A 16,253-nucleotide genomic window follows, 5' to 3' on the forward strand; every position below is an offset into this window, starting at 1 on the left:
GAGTGGGGGTCACCCAGAGTCATAATCCAGTGAAATATCTGCGTCACCTCTTACAGTTTTCCTGTAATCTGAGCTCAAAGATGAGAATATTAAAAGTACAGTAGAGTAAATTGTGCAAAGTTTACTATGAATTTTCTCAAAAACCGTACAGTAATTTTGGCTGTGGATCACAGGGTGAAGAGTGGAGATGGCCTAGATTCAGAATCCAGTGAAATATCTGTGTCACCTCTTACAGTTTTCCTATAATCTGAGCTCAAAGATGAGAATATGTAGAGTACAGTAAAGCAAAATGGGGAGATTTTACTATCAATTTTCTCAAAAACCGTACAGTAATATTGGCTGTGGATGACAGGGTACAGAGTCGAGATGGCCTAGATTCAGAATCCAGTGAAATATCTGCGTCACCTCTTATAGTTTTTCTGTAATCTGAGCTCAAAGATGAGAATATATAGAGTACAGTAGAGTAAATTGTGCAAAGTTTACTATCAATTTTCTCAAAAACCGTACAGTAATTTTGGCTGTGGATCACAGGGGGAAAAGTGGAGATAAACCAAAACTGGGAGTGGATTGTGAAGTAATGTAGTGTCAGGACAGAAAACACTGCGTTTCTAAGCCAGTCGGCACCGATACCGTAATATGCGTAAGAGTAGTGCAACAACATTTTAGGTGCGGCTGGCGGTGCGGCTAGCTTGACTGTGACTTCGTAAGTGAGGGCTCACTTGACCGCAGTCCAACACGTCAGGTAACCCATGAATCGAGTGAAATTATTCTGTTTGCCCTCTAAGACCAACCTGCAATTGTTTTGTTGTGAAGTAGCCTGTCAGAAACTGCACATGACAAACTTTGCCAGCTTGCCCCCTCCATCCATCCATATGGATAAACAAAAAAACGACACATTTAAAATGTAACCTAAACCATTTAGGCAACCCCACTCTCCATCAATTCCGACCTTTTTGCATACACTATTGAAAATATCACGTTATGCTATAGGCTACATGCCGTTAGGCAGAGGGCTCTTTTGAGCCCATTTTTCGTTACAAATTTTAGGATGATCTCACGGAAATCTGTGAATAAATACAAAGTTTTCAAACTGAAGTCAGTGACGGGAAGACATCACACTTTTTAGAGATGGAACTGCAGAAAAACCTAAAACCTTGCCATGATTATGAATAATAGAATTATGGACGTTTCTCCGTTTTTGTGGATTAGCCTTTCCATAACTAACGTCAACTACTGTCCTACTTTGGTAAGATTGAAATTAATGTCTTTGACTGTCTTTAGTAGGTGTCTCCTGTGAGAAAGTTAGAACATCGTCCAACTGTCTAAAGATGCAGTCTTTAGCCTAACTGGTTGTTACTGACTCAGCGATGCTTGCAGACATTTACGCACTGTGTTGTGACCTGATTGTGACAGAACAGTGACGTTGTTATTGGTAGTTTGAAGGGTACGGTGTTGGGGGTGGTGCATGTTAAAAGTTTTGAGAAGCACTGGTTAGACATGTTAATTTTTTTTGGTGTAACATATTGGCAACATTAACACATTAATTTGCTAAAGGAAAAATAGGCAGTTCCCAATTGCCTGTGAAAACGACCATTCTGCCCTGTTCTTGTAATGACCACAGTCAGTCTTATTCGTTCTCATACATTTTGGTCTATTTATTTACTAATTTCAGCAAGCATAATGCCTAGGAAAGAGAAGCTGAGAAAGGAGAAAGAAAGGGATCTACAACAGGCAGCCCAGGGAAGCAGTTCTCTGCTCTCCTGGATGAAAGCAAAGGAAAATGAAGATGAAAGGTCAGAGTCAAGGGCAGAGTCAGGTTCTATTTTAATGTTTTAATGTGCTCTCTGAAGACCACAATGAGGAAGAACAGATCGATCACATAATGTCAAAGTTAGCAGCTTTACAATACCCAACAGATCCAACACACATCCATACATTTAAAATAAAGCGCAATGACAGATACGTTTCAATGTGCTGCAATGTGGGCCCATGTCAGCCTGATATACCTTACTCAAAAACTGAGGGGAGATCATTCCAGAAACAGTGGTTTTCTGCTAATGTGTGGCTGGAATACACACTAAAACAATGCTAATTCAATGCATTGTTTTAGTTGTCGGCTTTTCCTCTCGGATGAAAAATATAAAAGCAGAACAGCCTGGACAACTGATGGCATCAGAAAGTGGAGTACTGCTCTTGAAAAAATCAAACAACACTCCAGCGCAGAGATGCACATGACAAGCATGGTTAGATGGATCAATTTCCAGAAAAAGGCCCTTCAGTCTGCATTTGATGTTTCAGACGTAAAAGGGGTGGAAGTTAGAGAGCGAGAGAGGCAGACAAACAAAGAAATCCTGACAAGATTAATTGACCTAACAGTGTATCTTGCACGTCAGGGACAAGCATTCCGAGGTCATGATGAGAGTGAGTCCAGTGATAACCGTGGCAATTTTCGTGAATTAGTCAATGTATTTTCCCGCTACGATAGTGTGCTGAAAATGCATTTGGAAAAAATTGCCACAGTTAAAGCCACCAAGATAAGGCCCCAGGTGTCACTGCTTTCCAACAGAAGTCAAAATGACATCATTGCAGCACTAGGAACTTACATCAGGAAGGAGATACAACGTGAAATAAAAGAGGCTGAAATGTATTCCATTCTACTTGATGAAACCTCTGACGTTTCACACAAAGAGCAAGTGTCATTTGTTGTGCGATATTTTCATCATATGCAAATAAAGGAGAGATTCATCGAAGTGTGCAATGTTGATACAACTACAGGCCAGGAGCTGGAGAATACAGTGTTCTTGCTTCTGCAAAAGAATGGCCTAGAGATGAAGAACATGTATGGTCAAAGCTATGATGGAGCAGCCAACATGAGTGGCACGTATAAAGGTCTCCAAGCTAGAATCCGTGCACACAATGAGAAGGCCCTCTATGTGCACTGCAAAGCCCATTGCCTCAATTTGGTACTAGTGGAGGCATCAAAGTCCAGCAAGCATTTTGTGACATTTTTCAACTTGGTGGAGAAATTGTATGCCTTTTGCTCAGGCTCCCCAAAGCGTCATGCTGCCTTGGTCAAATTTCAGGAGTCTCTCTTTCCTGGACAACTTTCCTGGAGCTCCAGCAGCTGTCAGATACTCGATGGGCTTGCAGGGAAAAAGCACTGAAGGCACTTCAGAGAAATTTGAAAGCCATTTTGATGCTCCTTGATGACATCAGTGACAGTGACCCACCTAACCTGGCCCAAGGTGATGCTCAGATGTACAGAAATGCCATTAATTTTATGTTCATTCTCTGCATGGAAATCACCACACCAGTATTCAAAGTCACTGCTTTGGCATCAGATTCTCTGCAGGAAGAAGGGTTGGACCATTCCACTGCCTACAAGGTAATTGATGGTGTGCTTCACACATTGCAAACCATGAGGTCTGAGGAGAAATTTGGAGAGATATTTAGATGTGCATCAGAGAAGGCAGAGAGTTTCAACATTCCAGTACCTACCGTGGTGCCTGGTCAGGAGAGAAAGCGGAAAGTTCCAGTGCGTTTCCAACACAGCACCACAGTGTCTCAAGTAGGTGCTCAGTTTGAGTCAGTGGAGGCATATTTCAGGAGTGGTGTATATTTCACCTTTCTGGACATCATGACTGGGGAACTGAACAGGAAGTTCAAAGGGGACAATACTGGAAGCCCAACGGCCAGAATCATTCAGTCCTTCCAGCCCTTAACTGTGCATGCTAACTGGGTAGGCCCACCAAACCCAGAAGCCATTGAAGCTGTCCACATCCTCTGTGAATTCTATGGAGAAGATGAGGACCAGCTCAAAACAGAATTAAAGGTCTTCCACTCCAGCTTTAGTTCAAAAGACCTCAGAGAAATATTTCTGATACTGAGGGAAAACAATGGCCAGCTGATCTTTCCTGCCTTTGTCAAAATGATTCAGATCTACGCAACACTACCAGTGACAACTGCGACAGTTGAAAGATCCTTTTCAAAGCTAAAAATAATCAAAAATAAACTAAGAAGTTTGTGTGGAGAAGAAAGGTTGTCTGATCTCCTCTTGTTAGGAGATCAGACAGGGCGACCGTGGCTCAGGGGGTTGGGAATCGCATCTGTAACCGGAAGGTCGCCGGTTCGATCCTCTCTGTCCTGGTCATTGTGTCCTTGGGCAAGACACTTTACCCTACTTGCCTACTGGTGTTGGCCAGAGGGGCCGATGGCGCGATATGGCAGCCTCGCTTCTGTCAGTCTGCCCCAGGGCAGCTGTGGCTACAACCGTAGCTTGCCTCCACCAGTGTGTGAATGCGAGAGTGAATGAATAGTGGTATTGTAAAGCGCTTTGGGTGCCTTGAAAAGCGCTATATAAATCCAATCCATTATTATTGGCCATTGAGAAAGATGTGGAGATCAATTACAACGAGGTCATCAACATCTACAAAGACATGGCACCAAGAAGGATGCTTCTTTAGAGCAGTACACTCCATTTAATGGACACTTGAGAATATGTATGTATATAGTTTAGAGTTGGATACAGATTTTATCTTTTTGTGGTGTGATTTTTGATTTTTAGAGAATGTTTTGAAATAAAAGTCAAATTGCATTTAACCTGTGCGATTTTTTTATTATAAAAAGAAAAGGTTTTCCACATATGCAAAAAGTGCCCTTTTTTCCCCCTGGAGCACTTGCCCCCCAAAATGTCTGTGCACGCCACTGCATCATATATTGTAGAGTATGGGCCAAATTTACTAAGAAAGCTAGTGGAGTCGTCTGCGTGTGATGGGAAGGTGTGACGCTCACTAATATCTGCTGATTAGAGGCAACGAGCTAATTTTCGAACGCAGAAGCACGTGCTGTCCGTGGTCCTGAAACGTGACAACAACGTGAAAAATCAATGCCATTACGTTGAGTGTTTAATATGTTTAAGGCGTTTTTGCGTAAAGAAATGGTGCTTTGCAACACTATGGGACGGTAAGAATTTCTGACAGGCGTTCAAGAAAATTAAAGAAGTGACTTTTGTTAGTGTTTCAGGTTATCTTTGATTTCCGCAGCAATCAGCATGCTGTTTGTCAGCAAGTGATGTGTTTTGATGGAGTCCATTTAAAAATGCATTATCAGGTTTAGTGAAACACTCTCCCTTTTAATAGCCTATACATGCATCGAGACCTATGTAACCATCTTTGTTTAGTTTGAGTTTAATGCTGGCGCCCTCATACCCTGTGCTGATGAAATCAAACAAGTTTTTCTACAAAGGCACACGAACACAGGATAGTTTATTTATTTTATAATTATCTTTAATTTTGATTTTTTTTTTTGATTGTTTGTTTGTTTTACTTTATTGTAGACACGCTGAATACAAACTACCGGATTACGCTAACTGGACAGGAAACTTAAACTTAAATCTCGTAAACTGGGAATTTCTTGGCCATTTAGCGAGATTACACCAGTGCAAATCTCTCAGTACATGTAAACAGAAAACTAAGAAAACCTACAATATACATATTTAAAATAAAAACAAACCTCACGAACATGACGAATGTAAGTACCCCCACCGCCCAAAAAAACCCCAAATCCCCCAAAAAACGCTAAGCACCGAGGTTGAAATGCGTATGAAAATTTCACTGTGTGAAAAATAAATAAAGAACTAGAAAGTGCATTTTCTGAAGAAACTGCAGTGTGAATGCTTGAATCTGAATGTATGCATTGAAATGAAATAATTACTGAATTTATTAAGTTAAAAATTTTGAATGAGATAAAAAAAAAAAACCCCGAATTTAACCTGAAAACAAAAGTGCTGAACTGCTAAAAGCTGAAGGTTACACAGAAGAAGAAGTTGGAAAAAAGCTGAAAATGTTTTAATTGTAAATTAGAAAAACCTAAGAAATGAGAAAAGAACATTTAGAGTCAGAAAACATCTGAAAGAATATTAAAAGGTCATATTCTTTGAATCACTGAATGACTAAAATGTGATCCCTCCACTTGGACCCACACAGTTTAAAAAGTTTACATCTCTGAGCTTTGAAAGACAAGATGTTGGAAAAAGAACAACGATGGCGATGTTTTGAGGGTAAAATGATGGCTTTAACACTGTGGACACAGCAGCAGTTGAAAGAGAAGTGTTTAAGATTAATTTTGGCAGAGTGGCAGAGAGAGCTCGTTAAGCTGGCAGGTGTGAGCCTGGTTGCTATAGTGACCGCACCCAATGGCTCCATACACACGGACACAGACATGCACCTCACTTTTGCTGCTTAAAATAAACAGAAAAGTCAGGCCGAAACAAATCGTTCCCAAATGAAAAGTAAAAGTCGTATTGACAAAATTCTTTCACTGTGAGCGACAGCAATGTCTAGTCTACCAAATTCTCAGTTTTCATGTCTGTGGAGTTTATTATATGGACGTGGTGACAGTGGAAAGACACCATGCTCTTCTGATTTTCAAACGAACCTTCTGAGCCATTTTAACATTAGAGTCTATGGAAGAGTTGGAGGGAGGAGGCTGTGCATTGGTGACATTTATGAAAGAACCATAACACCTAGTACAATAGTAAACACATTGGATGAAAGAGGACAGCCATGGCTACGTTTTGAGGGTAAAATCATACCTGTAGAGCAAACGCTGCGGACACAGCAGCAGTTTTAAAAAAGATTTTAAGATTATTTTTTTTGCTCCTCTCACTCTAGCAGTTGAGCTGCCTCACTCTAGCCCCAACATTCCGTCCCATACACACCCATTATAAACTCTGAAACGGGTGAAAAAACATCATGAAACTTAAACTGGAACTGAAGAAAAAGTATAATAGATATTGAAAAGATAAATACAAGTTGAATAGTTGAATGTCTTGTCTTCGTTTTAAAGTTTGAATGGTGGCTCTATGTGAACGTATGTTGAAGTAGTAAGAGTTTAAAAATGAGTAAGTTGAATGAGAATTTGAAGGGTCTCCCCATTGAAATACATGGGAAATTTTTGTTGAATAAAGTTGAATAAAATTAAAAATATAAATGTTAAAAATGAGAAAAATACAAGCAATCATGTCCAAAAGAATAGGAATCTAATGGTGTTTGAATGGTTTTTCTAAGTTGAACGGTTTTGAAGGAGTAGGCTTTCAAAAAACGTACGGAATAGATAATAATAAAATGGAATAATAAAGATTAGAAGAACAATACTGTGAATGCTTTTCAAGCATTCACACTAATAAATAAATAAATAAACAAACACTCGCGTTGTCACATGAGAATGTACATTTATATACTCATTTAATATTTTTTAAAAATATTTGTAATAACTAAATATAACTGCATTTATAAGTAGTCACCACCTCAAACTGTGCTGTCAGTTTACACAAACCTCGTTGTTTATGCTAAGCAAAATATTGAAATGCTTTTATTGCGAAAGTACACAACGTGAGCCGGAAGTGGTTTTCGTTGCTAACGCTACTGTTTGTAGCATGTGTAAAATAGGTACATGTGTTTTGAGCCGGTAATAGTCGTTTTTGGTTTTTTCCCTGACCCGAATTAAACGGACGTTGACCATTAATTCAACATTATAGCGGTGTTAGCATCCACACCGCTATAACATTAGCTCTCCTGTGGTTACTGATGAACGCTCCTCGAGCTTACCTCACGTGGGGCTTCCAGCTAACGTCTGTCTTAACTTGATGCAAACTTTCATAACAGGTTCTGTAACTCATTTACCCACCGAATGACCTGCGGGTTAATGTGATTTTCCGGTATAGTTGTACTACCTGTCGGGATGTCTGCGCCTTGTCGGTACGCTCTGTTCAGCATATATAATCAGCGAGCAGGTTTCACACAGGTCAGAAGATTGACATGCATCCAGTGGAAGAGCTCTGACTCCCTGATGAGAGGTGGATACACAGCCGTACTGAGAGCTATGGCAAATAAGAGAGGAAGCCTCACTTTATTTTCTTCGAGGTGTCTGTCAGGTTCAGCTGCGGATGCAAAAGCTCGGGTGAGGAGAGTTTCTATCGAGGGCAACATCGGTAAGAGTTTACAGATTGTCCCAGTTAGACGAATCTCCTGTTGTATGTCTCTGTGCTGATCTCCTGCATTACCTGCTTTTTAATAACAGCTGTTGGAAAATCGACCTTTGCGAAACTCCTGCAGTCAGCTTGTGCAGACTGGGAGGTGGTGGCAGAACCTGTCAGCAAGTGGCAGAACATTGAAAGTGAGACCTCAAAGGTGGGTATATTCACATCTTCATCTTTTTTGTTACACAAATTAAAGGAAGGCAGGATAATGCAGCTTACATTTGTCTGCTCGTGTCTTTGACAGGGCCAAGGTGTGCCCCCACAGACCACAGTCAGCAACCTGCTGCAGATGATGTACCAGGACCCTCAGCGCTGGTCATACACGTTCCAGACGTATTCCTGCATGAGCCGGCTCAGAACACAGCTGCAGCCTCCACCTGCACGCCTCCTCCAGTCAAAGGGAACACCTGTCCAGGTGTATGAGCGTTCAGTCTACAGCGATAGGTGAGTGAGTCACATTTACCAGAAGTATTTTCAACAAAATAAGCAAAATTTTGACAAGGATATAATGAAAATTAATTCTCCTGTATTATGTTTTCTCAGATATATCTTTGCTCTGAACATGTTTGAGCTGGGATGTATCAACACTACAGAATGGGCTGTCTACCAGGACTGGCATTCCCTCCTGGTGGAGCAGTTTGGACACCAGGTGGAGCTAGAGGGCATAATTTACCTCAGCGCCCCACCAGAGGTATGGCACATGAAATTCAGTATTTTGTGCTCTGAGTGGAAGGTAATTTAGTGTCACACAAACAGTTTTGCATGTCTTTTAGAAATGCATGGAGCGCCTGCAGCGTCGGGGAAGAGCAGAAGAGGAGGGCGTGAAGCTGGATTATCTGGATAAGTTGCACTCTCAACATGAGAGGTGGCTGGTTGAGAAAACGACCGAGTGAGTGAGAATAAGATTACACAGCTCTGATTATCTTTTGACTTTTTCCAGTGCTGTTGGCTGTTTTGGGGTGATACTTTAAGGTATATTTGGTCTTATAAGCCTTTTTACAGGGGGTCTCAACCCTGCAAATACCGGGGGTCAACTGTACAATGAAGAAGGGCCTGGGGCTTGGTGACATAATTTAAGGTTTAACCCCAGATTTTCTGGATTATGTGATTTATTGCCATTGTAATTTATGGCGCACGCCTAACCAGAGGGGTGTACTACGAAAGAAGTTCAACAAAGCCAGGCTGTTTCAGGCATCATGTGATTCCTCTTCCACACAGAAAAAGCCCTATAAGTGGCACTTACTCCAATCACGGATGTTATCAGATGATATTCATAAAATAGTGTTACAAAAATAACAGTAAAATGTGACAAATAAGACAAGACTTTAATGCTGCAGAAAATCGTTAATCTGGTGAATTAACACAGTGTTAAGAATTTTTTATTTTTTAATATGAGTTAATAGATATATTTTAATGCTGAGGGCACTCTTGTTTTTAAGGTGATCATTCAGTTTTTTAAATATAATAATAATTATAATATAATGCCAAATCACAACAGTCGTCTTGAGGCACTTTGTATTGTAAGGTAAAGACCCTACAATAATAGAGAGAAAATTTCAACAATCAGACTATGAGCAGGCACTTGGTGATGGTGGAAAGAAAAAACTTCCTTTTAACAGGAAGAAATCTCTGGCACAACCAGGCTCAGGGAAGCACGGTCATCTCCCACAAGAGGTGAGGGGAGAAAAATGGAACAAAAGACACATTAGAGCTCTGGAACATAAGGTGAAGTTAATTTGGTCTATTAAATAAACATGTCCTGCGTTCTATTAGCTGCAAAAGTAAATTAGAGTCAAGCGTAAAGACCTTTATACATTTTCTGCATGACCAACAGAATACTTGCATCCAGTTACCAGTTGTCATGCACAGTTAGCTCCACCTTGTTACTAAGGTAAAACATGTTCCCCCAGCACTCTGCATTGCACTCAAAGCTGTAAAGAAACAAATAAGTGAAAATTGTGGCACTTCCAGGTGATTTTAATGAGAAACTCTGAATGTGGTATGTGCTCAGTGTAGGTTAGCATGGCGATGTAGCCAGGTAAAAAGAGACTCGCCTTTGTGATACTGAGAACTCTGACTTTAAGCTGGAGATAGCCCGCTATCCCGTTAGTCTCCCTCTCCATTATGCTTACAAGTAAAAAAGAGAAGCTACACAAAGTAGTGATATCTAGCTGGTCTAAACTTTCTGGTGGTGGCACAGTGCTTGTGTTCAGGTTCCTTGCAGCTGTTTGCTGTGAACAGCTGACGGTGCAGCAGTGTGTGGTCTGCTGTTAATGTCATAATAATACAGCTTTGTTCTCTCCTTTCAGAATCCATTTTGAGAAGCTGAAGCAGATACCCGTCTTAAAACTTGATGCCAGCGTGGAATTTAAGAGTGACCCAGAGGTGCAGGAACAGTTTATCACAAAGGTGTGCTTGAATACCTACTGAATGGCATTTATTCCTAAAAGGTGCTGTGCCAGAGTTAACCACACGAGGGCACTGCTCTGATGTTGCGAATCACAATCTTCCACCCTGGGGTGGGGCATGTGAGGGTGTTTGAGCCAGTCAGCTGACATGTTTTTGTATGGATGATGTTTCTGATATGCTGTGATCCTAGTATGCCTGTTTGTCCACAGGTGAAGAACTTCTTTGATGCTTTATGAGAGGAGCCATCAGCAGCAGCACAGTGGGAAACAGATGAAACCAGTCAGACCAGTCAGACCTCCATATAAAGTCTTTATATAAATTAATACACAGACCTCTTTTTGATGAGCTTCCGGACCATATAATGTGAAACCCTGACATTTTTTTTGGATATGAATGTGTTACTTTAAAACCTTGTACTATTGGTTACTTTTGAAACACACTTTGCAGTTATGAACGTTACCTCTTAAACTGTAGTTTACTGTTTATGTCTTTGGAGCTGTCTCTCTGAGTCAGCACATTTTTACAGCTTCTATAAATTATAAACTAATCCGTACTAGAACTGAAATCACACAGTGTGTGTCTGTGTACTATTTTATAAACATATTTATAATCCTAACTCGTTGGAAGCAATTAAGACAAATGTTTCTTGCAGCTTGTTAATAAATAAAACATGTTTTTACATTTCAACATTGAGTTGTCATTTTATATTAGTCATTTTATTCTTATAAACTTTATTTGCATTAAGGAAATAGAAAGGTGCGAGTTGCTGTGCAAGATTTTAATTGTTTTTAAATTGATTTCTGAAAGAACAGTTCATTTGATGGGACAATGACCTTGGATAAATGCTTTCTTCTTCTGTTTTTTCTGGCCCTCTGATGTGCTCTGATGATCAGAGGGGCTGTTCGGATGCCTGGAGTGGCCAGGGGTCATCAAAGGGCAGCTGGCGGCTATAAAAGGCCTGCCTGGAGCTCCGTCTGCTCAGAGCATCATTTGAGCCTGAGAGCAGCTGGAGTAAAGGAGGAGATCTCTGCTTCTCTCTCTTCTCATTCCGGTGTTCACTTTGTGAGTTTCAGCTGAAATGGAAGTCCTCATAGTCTTCATCTGTGCTTTTGGAGTGGTTTCTTCTGCCCGGGGCCACAGATATCACACGGGACTCGAGAGCAGTTTGGCATTCAGAAATCTGTCAACCGATCATCGCAGAGGATACCCTCTGTACATGATCCAGCTGTATCGCTCCTTCAGAAGTGCTGATTCCTCCTCATCTGTAGCTGTCAGCGATGTTACTGCACAAAGCGACAGCCTGTCAGTGCACAGTTTTGATTCTGTCAAAAGCCTGATGGCCAGAGGTGAGTAAACAGCTGAATTATGTTTTTCATGTTGCTCATTGGTTGTTAAATTTGCTATTTAATGTATGAGTTGGTTTCTCTGTGCACTGAATCCTCCAGGAGCTCATTGACTGGTCGATTGTCTGTGCTATCAGACCCTCCCTTTTACGACCCAGCAAGTGTCAAAGTGCTTATTCGAACTTTAAAGGCTTGCCCTGTTTTATGTGGGGAGGTTGTATATTAGCCCTCAGACGTCCTTGCACAGGGGGGTCCAATACACATCCTGTCCTGTTCACCCTCTCACTCCAGTGTTTTGACATTTGTCCACAGATCTGGTTTGTCCAGATTCATCCCAGACTGCAGTGTGTCAATCTGAAGTCTCACTTGCGTGTCTCATTTTCAGGCTGCCATCAAGAGGGCGAAAAGTGGACCGTCACATTTGACATGTCATCCATCTCTACCAGTGAGCTTGTCCAGCTGGCAGAGCTGCAGATCAGACTACCAGCTTTCTCTGCCTCTGAGCATGCCACTGTGGATTTATATCACTCCCGGAAGCAGAGCTGTGACCTGGATGACACATCGTGCCAGGAGGAGCGTCTTTTCTTAGGGAGCTTTGGCACATCGCCCAGCAGCACAAAGTCCTCCTGGAAGGTGTTCAATGTGACCAGTCTTTTAAAATACTGGCTATACCAGGGAGACGAAGTGCAGAGCCGAGAGGCTTTGGGAGAGCCTGAGACTCAGTATGGGAGTGGTGCTGGGGATGGAGTGGAAAAAACCAGAAAGTCTCTGTTCACAACTTTAGGACTGAGGCAGAGAAAAATCCGCCATCCAACCACAAACCAGGTCATGATGGTGATCTTCTCCAAACATAAGGAGGGCCATGCAGCGTACAGTCTCATTCACACTGTGGAGAACTCCAAGTATGTGTCCATGGACAAAGAGGGCAGCGACATTCAAAGTCGGCGCCACAAAAGGAACAGAATGGAAAGGATGCGAGTAGCTGGTGTACTTGCACCTACTGTGGCTCCAGCACCATCAGCAGCAGCAGAGCAGGTCCAGAGACCGCTGTGCCGAAAGGTAGACATGTGGGTGGACTTTGACCACATCGGCTGGGATGAGTGGATTGTGCATCCGAAGCGCTACAACGCATATCGCTGTGAGGGAGAGTGCCCTACACCCCTGGACGAGTCTTTCAGTCCCACCAACCATGCATACATGCAGGTAAGCAGATTAAAGAGTTTCACTGAACTATTTCTAAACCTCAAAATAAAAAATCCTATAGTTGCTCATTTATTCATGTAAATTATTTCATTTTCAGAGCCTCTTGAAACATCACCACCCAGAAAGAGTGACCTGCCCGTCCTGCGTGCCAACGCGCCTCAGCCCCCTCTCCATGCTGTACTTTGAGAGCGATGATTTGACTCTGCGGCATCACGAGGACATGATTGTTGAGGATTGCGGGTGCCACTGAAGCCCCAACCCATCACCACCCCAGCTTACACCTAAACACACAAACCTGCTTTGTTTGTGGTCTATTAACTGAACATTAACCGACCATAAACTTTAACTCAGATGTTTTTTTAATTGCTTCGATGTATAAATGAATACTAAAATATCAATGTTATTGAGATGAAATGACTCAAAGTATATATATTGCATCCATACTGGGTGATAAACTAATGTTTTTCTATCTTTTGTGTTATTTATGCATTATCATGTAAATTCTGTACATAAAATATGAAACGTATATTAAATTTTTTTTATTTTGACGGAAGTGTGCTGTTTTATGTTGTTTTAAAATATTTTTCTTCACCCGTTCTTATATATTTTTATTTATAAGGTGAACATTTTTAACAAACCCTTTATTAAACATTAAAAAAGGCTCATACACAGTCACAAAGGTTTTTTTCCTAATTCAAAGTTAAATGAAAATGTATTTATTTAGTTAAAAATGAATCACGCCTAATTTATTTGTAAAAATTAAACAAATATATATCAGCACCACCAGTTTATCTGGTGTAAGCTTTAAATAGCATTTCATTTGTTGCCACTTCCATTAAATCTACCAGCAGTAGCTACACAGCTAAACGGGCACACTTTGTTCTTAATGTTCCTCGGATGACAGATCTGTTTGGGTTAACAAATAAAAGGCAGAATGTGCATCCACCTCTTAATCCGTTGCTAGCAGCCAGCAACTTAGTATATTGGCCTTTCTCACCTCCCCAATCCACATCTTGGTCCTGTTAAAGTGCACACATCATCAGAGGTCATTAGCGTCGTCCTCCCTGGCCGGGCACGCTGGGTGGAACAACACAAACCACACTGAAGGATGGACCGGTGGGTGAGAAAAGGCAGTAGTACTACTTGTTTATCCTGGTGAGGAGGGGGTTGGACAGCCAGGAAGCTAAGGTGACAAGGAGATCATTCATGGGAGGGAGTGGAAAGACTGCACCTGAAGGGTGACGCTACTGTGGAGGAAAGACAGGCCGGACTGGAAGTGATCAGCTGAAACTATTCAACCACACATCCACCCAAGACAAGACCAGACCGAGTAGTATTTCAGGATTTGTCCACGTGTTTTTCTTTTCTTTTCTTTCCTGTTTTTTTTTTTTGTTTTTTTTTTTTGCAGAGGTAAGTTTTGCAATCAGGACCTTTTGTTTGTACTCACTACAAATGAACCCGGAGCGCATCCATTTTTTAATCCACTCAATGATTTGAGCTTTATTTATATTTATTCTAATGATGATTCTCTACAGAGCCGCTTACACCACAGGCTGAAAGTAGAAACGCATTTGTGCAGTTCCGCACATGCAAGAGTATTCATAACGAAAGAGTGTTTCATTGCTACAGCACTGTGCAAAAGTCTTGCACCACCCCTTATTTCTTCATATTTGGCGAGGACAGTGGGAAACAGTTGCAGTGATTTTTGCATTAAGGCTACATGCAAACACACATACAAATCCAGCAGCAAAAAACTGAATTCTAACGAATTTGAAAGTCAATATTTGTTATGAGCACCTTTATTCTTTGACACAGCCCGAACCCTTTTTGGCAGCTTTCTTGTTATTTCTTTAGTCTTCAGGAATATCTCTCCAGGCTTCTTGAAAGACATTCAAAGCTCTTCTTTTATATTCTCTGTCGAGATCCCACACTGCTTCAGTTTTATTGAGGTCTGGGCTCTGTGGTCAGTCAGTGACTGATTGTGTATCACAGTGTGTTTCTCTATATGGCATTGATTTTACTCCATAATGTATCAAAAAAATCTGACAGGACTTTTCTGTGTTCAGAATGATTTGTTTTGATGAGATTTCCAACACCACACATAACTCCAAAACCCATGACAGAGCCTCCACCCTGTTTCACAGATGGCTGTAGACACTCAGTGTTGGACTCTCCTGTCCTCCTTTGTACACAGTGATGACGATTTGAACCAAGAAATCTGTATTTATCACTCTGTCACCCCTGTTGACACTGATCTTCAGTCCACTTCTTGTACCACAGCCTTTCCTCCACTTCCCTTCTTAAATAATGGCTTCTTCACAGCCGCCTTCCGCTGAGATCATTCCCGATGAGGCTTCAGTGGACGGTAGATGGATTAACTGCAGGGTCAGATACATCTCTGCGTCAGGTTTTTGCTAGATTATCTATTTCTTGGGAACATTACTTTCAGATACTGTTTATTTGTTGTAAAAAAATTTTTTTTTTTTAGGGCTGACACTTCTTGTTTTGTCCTTTACGTGTTCAGTTTTATCAAATTTCTTTAAAGCTCTGGACACCACGCAGAGAAATACTAAATTTTCAGCTCTTTTGGAATAACTTTGTTGGTGCAAAAAATACAATGTTAACACAGGCTGTTAAACTGTGTTATCTTTGGGATTTTTCATCGAGACAACTGAAATCTGTTTTAGTAACAAAAGCTTTTAACAAAGTGCCAAAAGACACAAATTAAAACTGGTTCTTTGTTCAAGAGCATTTTAAAACGTTATAAGAAAGTCTGGAATCAAAACTTAAAGAAATGAGTGTTGGCTTTAAACTTCGCACATTACTGGATGCAAGAATTTAAAAATGTGAAACATCTTTTAGATCAAACAATGAGAAGTTCAGTGAAACACCATCTATTCCGGCACTTTTATTCATAAGCACTTCACAGTGAAGTGAGCCAGTGACAGAAGTGGAATCGTAAATGTTGAATGGAAGGAAGGAGTTCCTGCCTGATGTGTTGTACAGTTGCATATTGACCTCTCTGTAAACAGCCCACTGACTGAGGTTATCAGCCTCCTGCGAGCTCCACGTGGAATTCCTCTGAACCAGAGCGATGCAGGAGGTGCAGCAGGCTGCAAGACTTGTCACTTTGAAATGTACATTAGCTTTTCACTTAAACATCTAAACCGCTGACACGAAACAAAAGCATTATTTAAGTTCAGATGGCGACATTCAAGTTAAAAAAACAAACAACGGATTTGACAGAAAGACTCAGTGAA

The 16,253-nt window shown here is 41.1% G+C and overlaps 2 protein-coding genes across 2 annotated transcripts; both read left to right on the forward strand.

The window, feature by feature from the left end:
* Positions 1–7,402: 7,402 nt before the first annotated feature.
* Positions 7,403–11,134, forward strand: dguok (deoxyguanosine kinase). The gene is made up of 7 exons (XM_080894717.1): positions 7,403–7,990; positions 8,080–8,189; positions 8,283–8,482; positions 8,582–8,729; positions 8,812–8,927; positions 10,348–10,447; positions 10,657–11,134. Exons 1-7 carry the CDS (start codon positions 7,741–7,743, stop codon positions 10,681–10,683), a joined length of 951 nt encoding a protein of 316 aa, XP_080750843.1. The 5' UTR covers positions 7,403–7,740; the 3' UTR covers positions 10,684–11,134.
* A 136-nt stretch (positions 11,135–11,270) lies between these two features.
* On the forward strand, positions 11,271–13,534 carry spaw (southpaw). Its single transcript, XM_080894716.1, has 3 exons — positions 11,271–11,793; positions 12,176–12,993; positions 13,091–13,534. Exons 1-3 carry the CDS (start codon positions 11,526–11,528, stop codon positions 13,241–13,243), a joined length of 1,239 nt encoding a protein of 412 aa, XP_080750842.1. The 5' UTR covers positions 11,271–11,525; the 3' UTR covers positions 13,244–13,534.
* The last annotated feature ends 2,719 nt before the right edge of the window (positions 13,535–16,253 follow it).

The sequence above is a fragment of the Rhamphochromis sp. 'chilingali' genome (genome assembly GCF_963969265.1).
Source record: "Rhamphochromis sp. 'chilingali' genome assembly, chromosome: 10".
In the NCBI taxonomy this organism is placed as follows: domain Eukaryota; kingdom Metazoa; phylum Chordata; class Actinopteri; order Cichliformes; family Cichlidae; genus Rhamphochromis; species Rhamphochromis sp. 'chilingali'.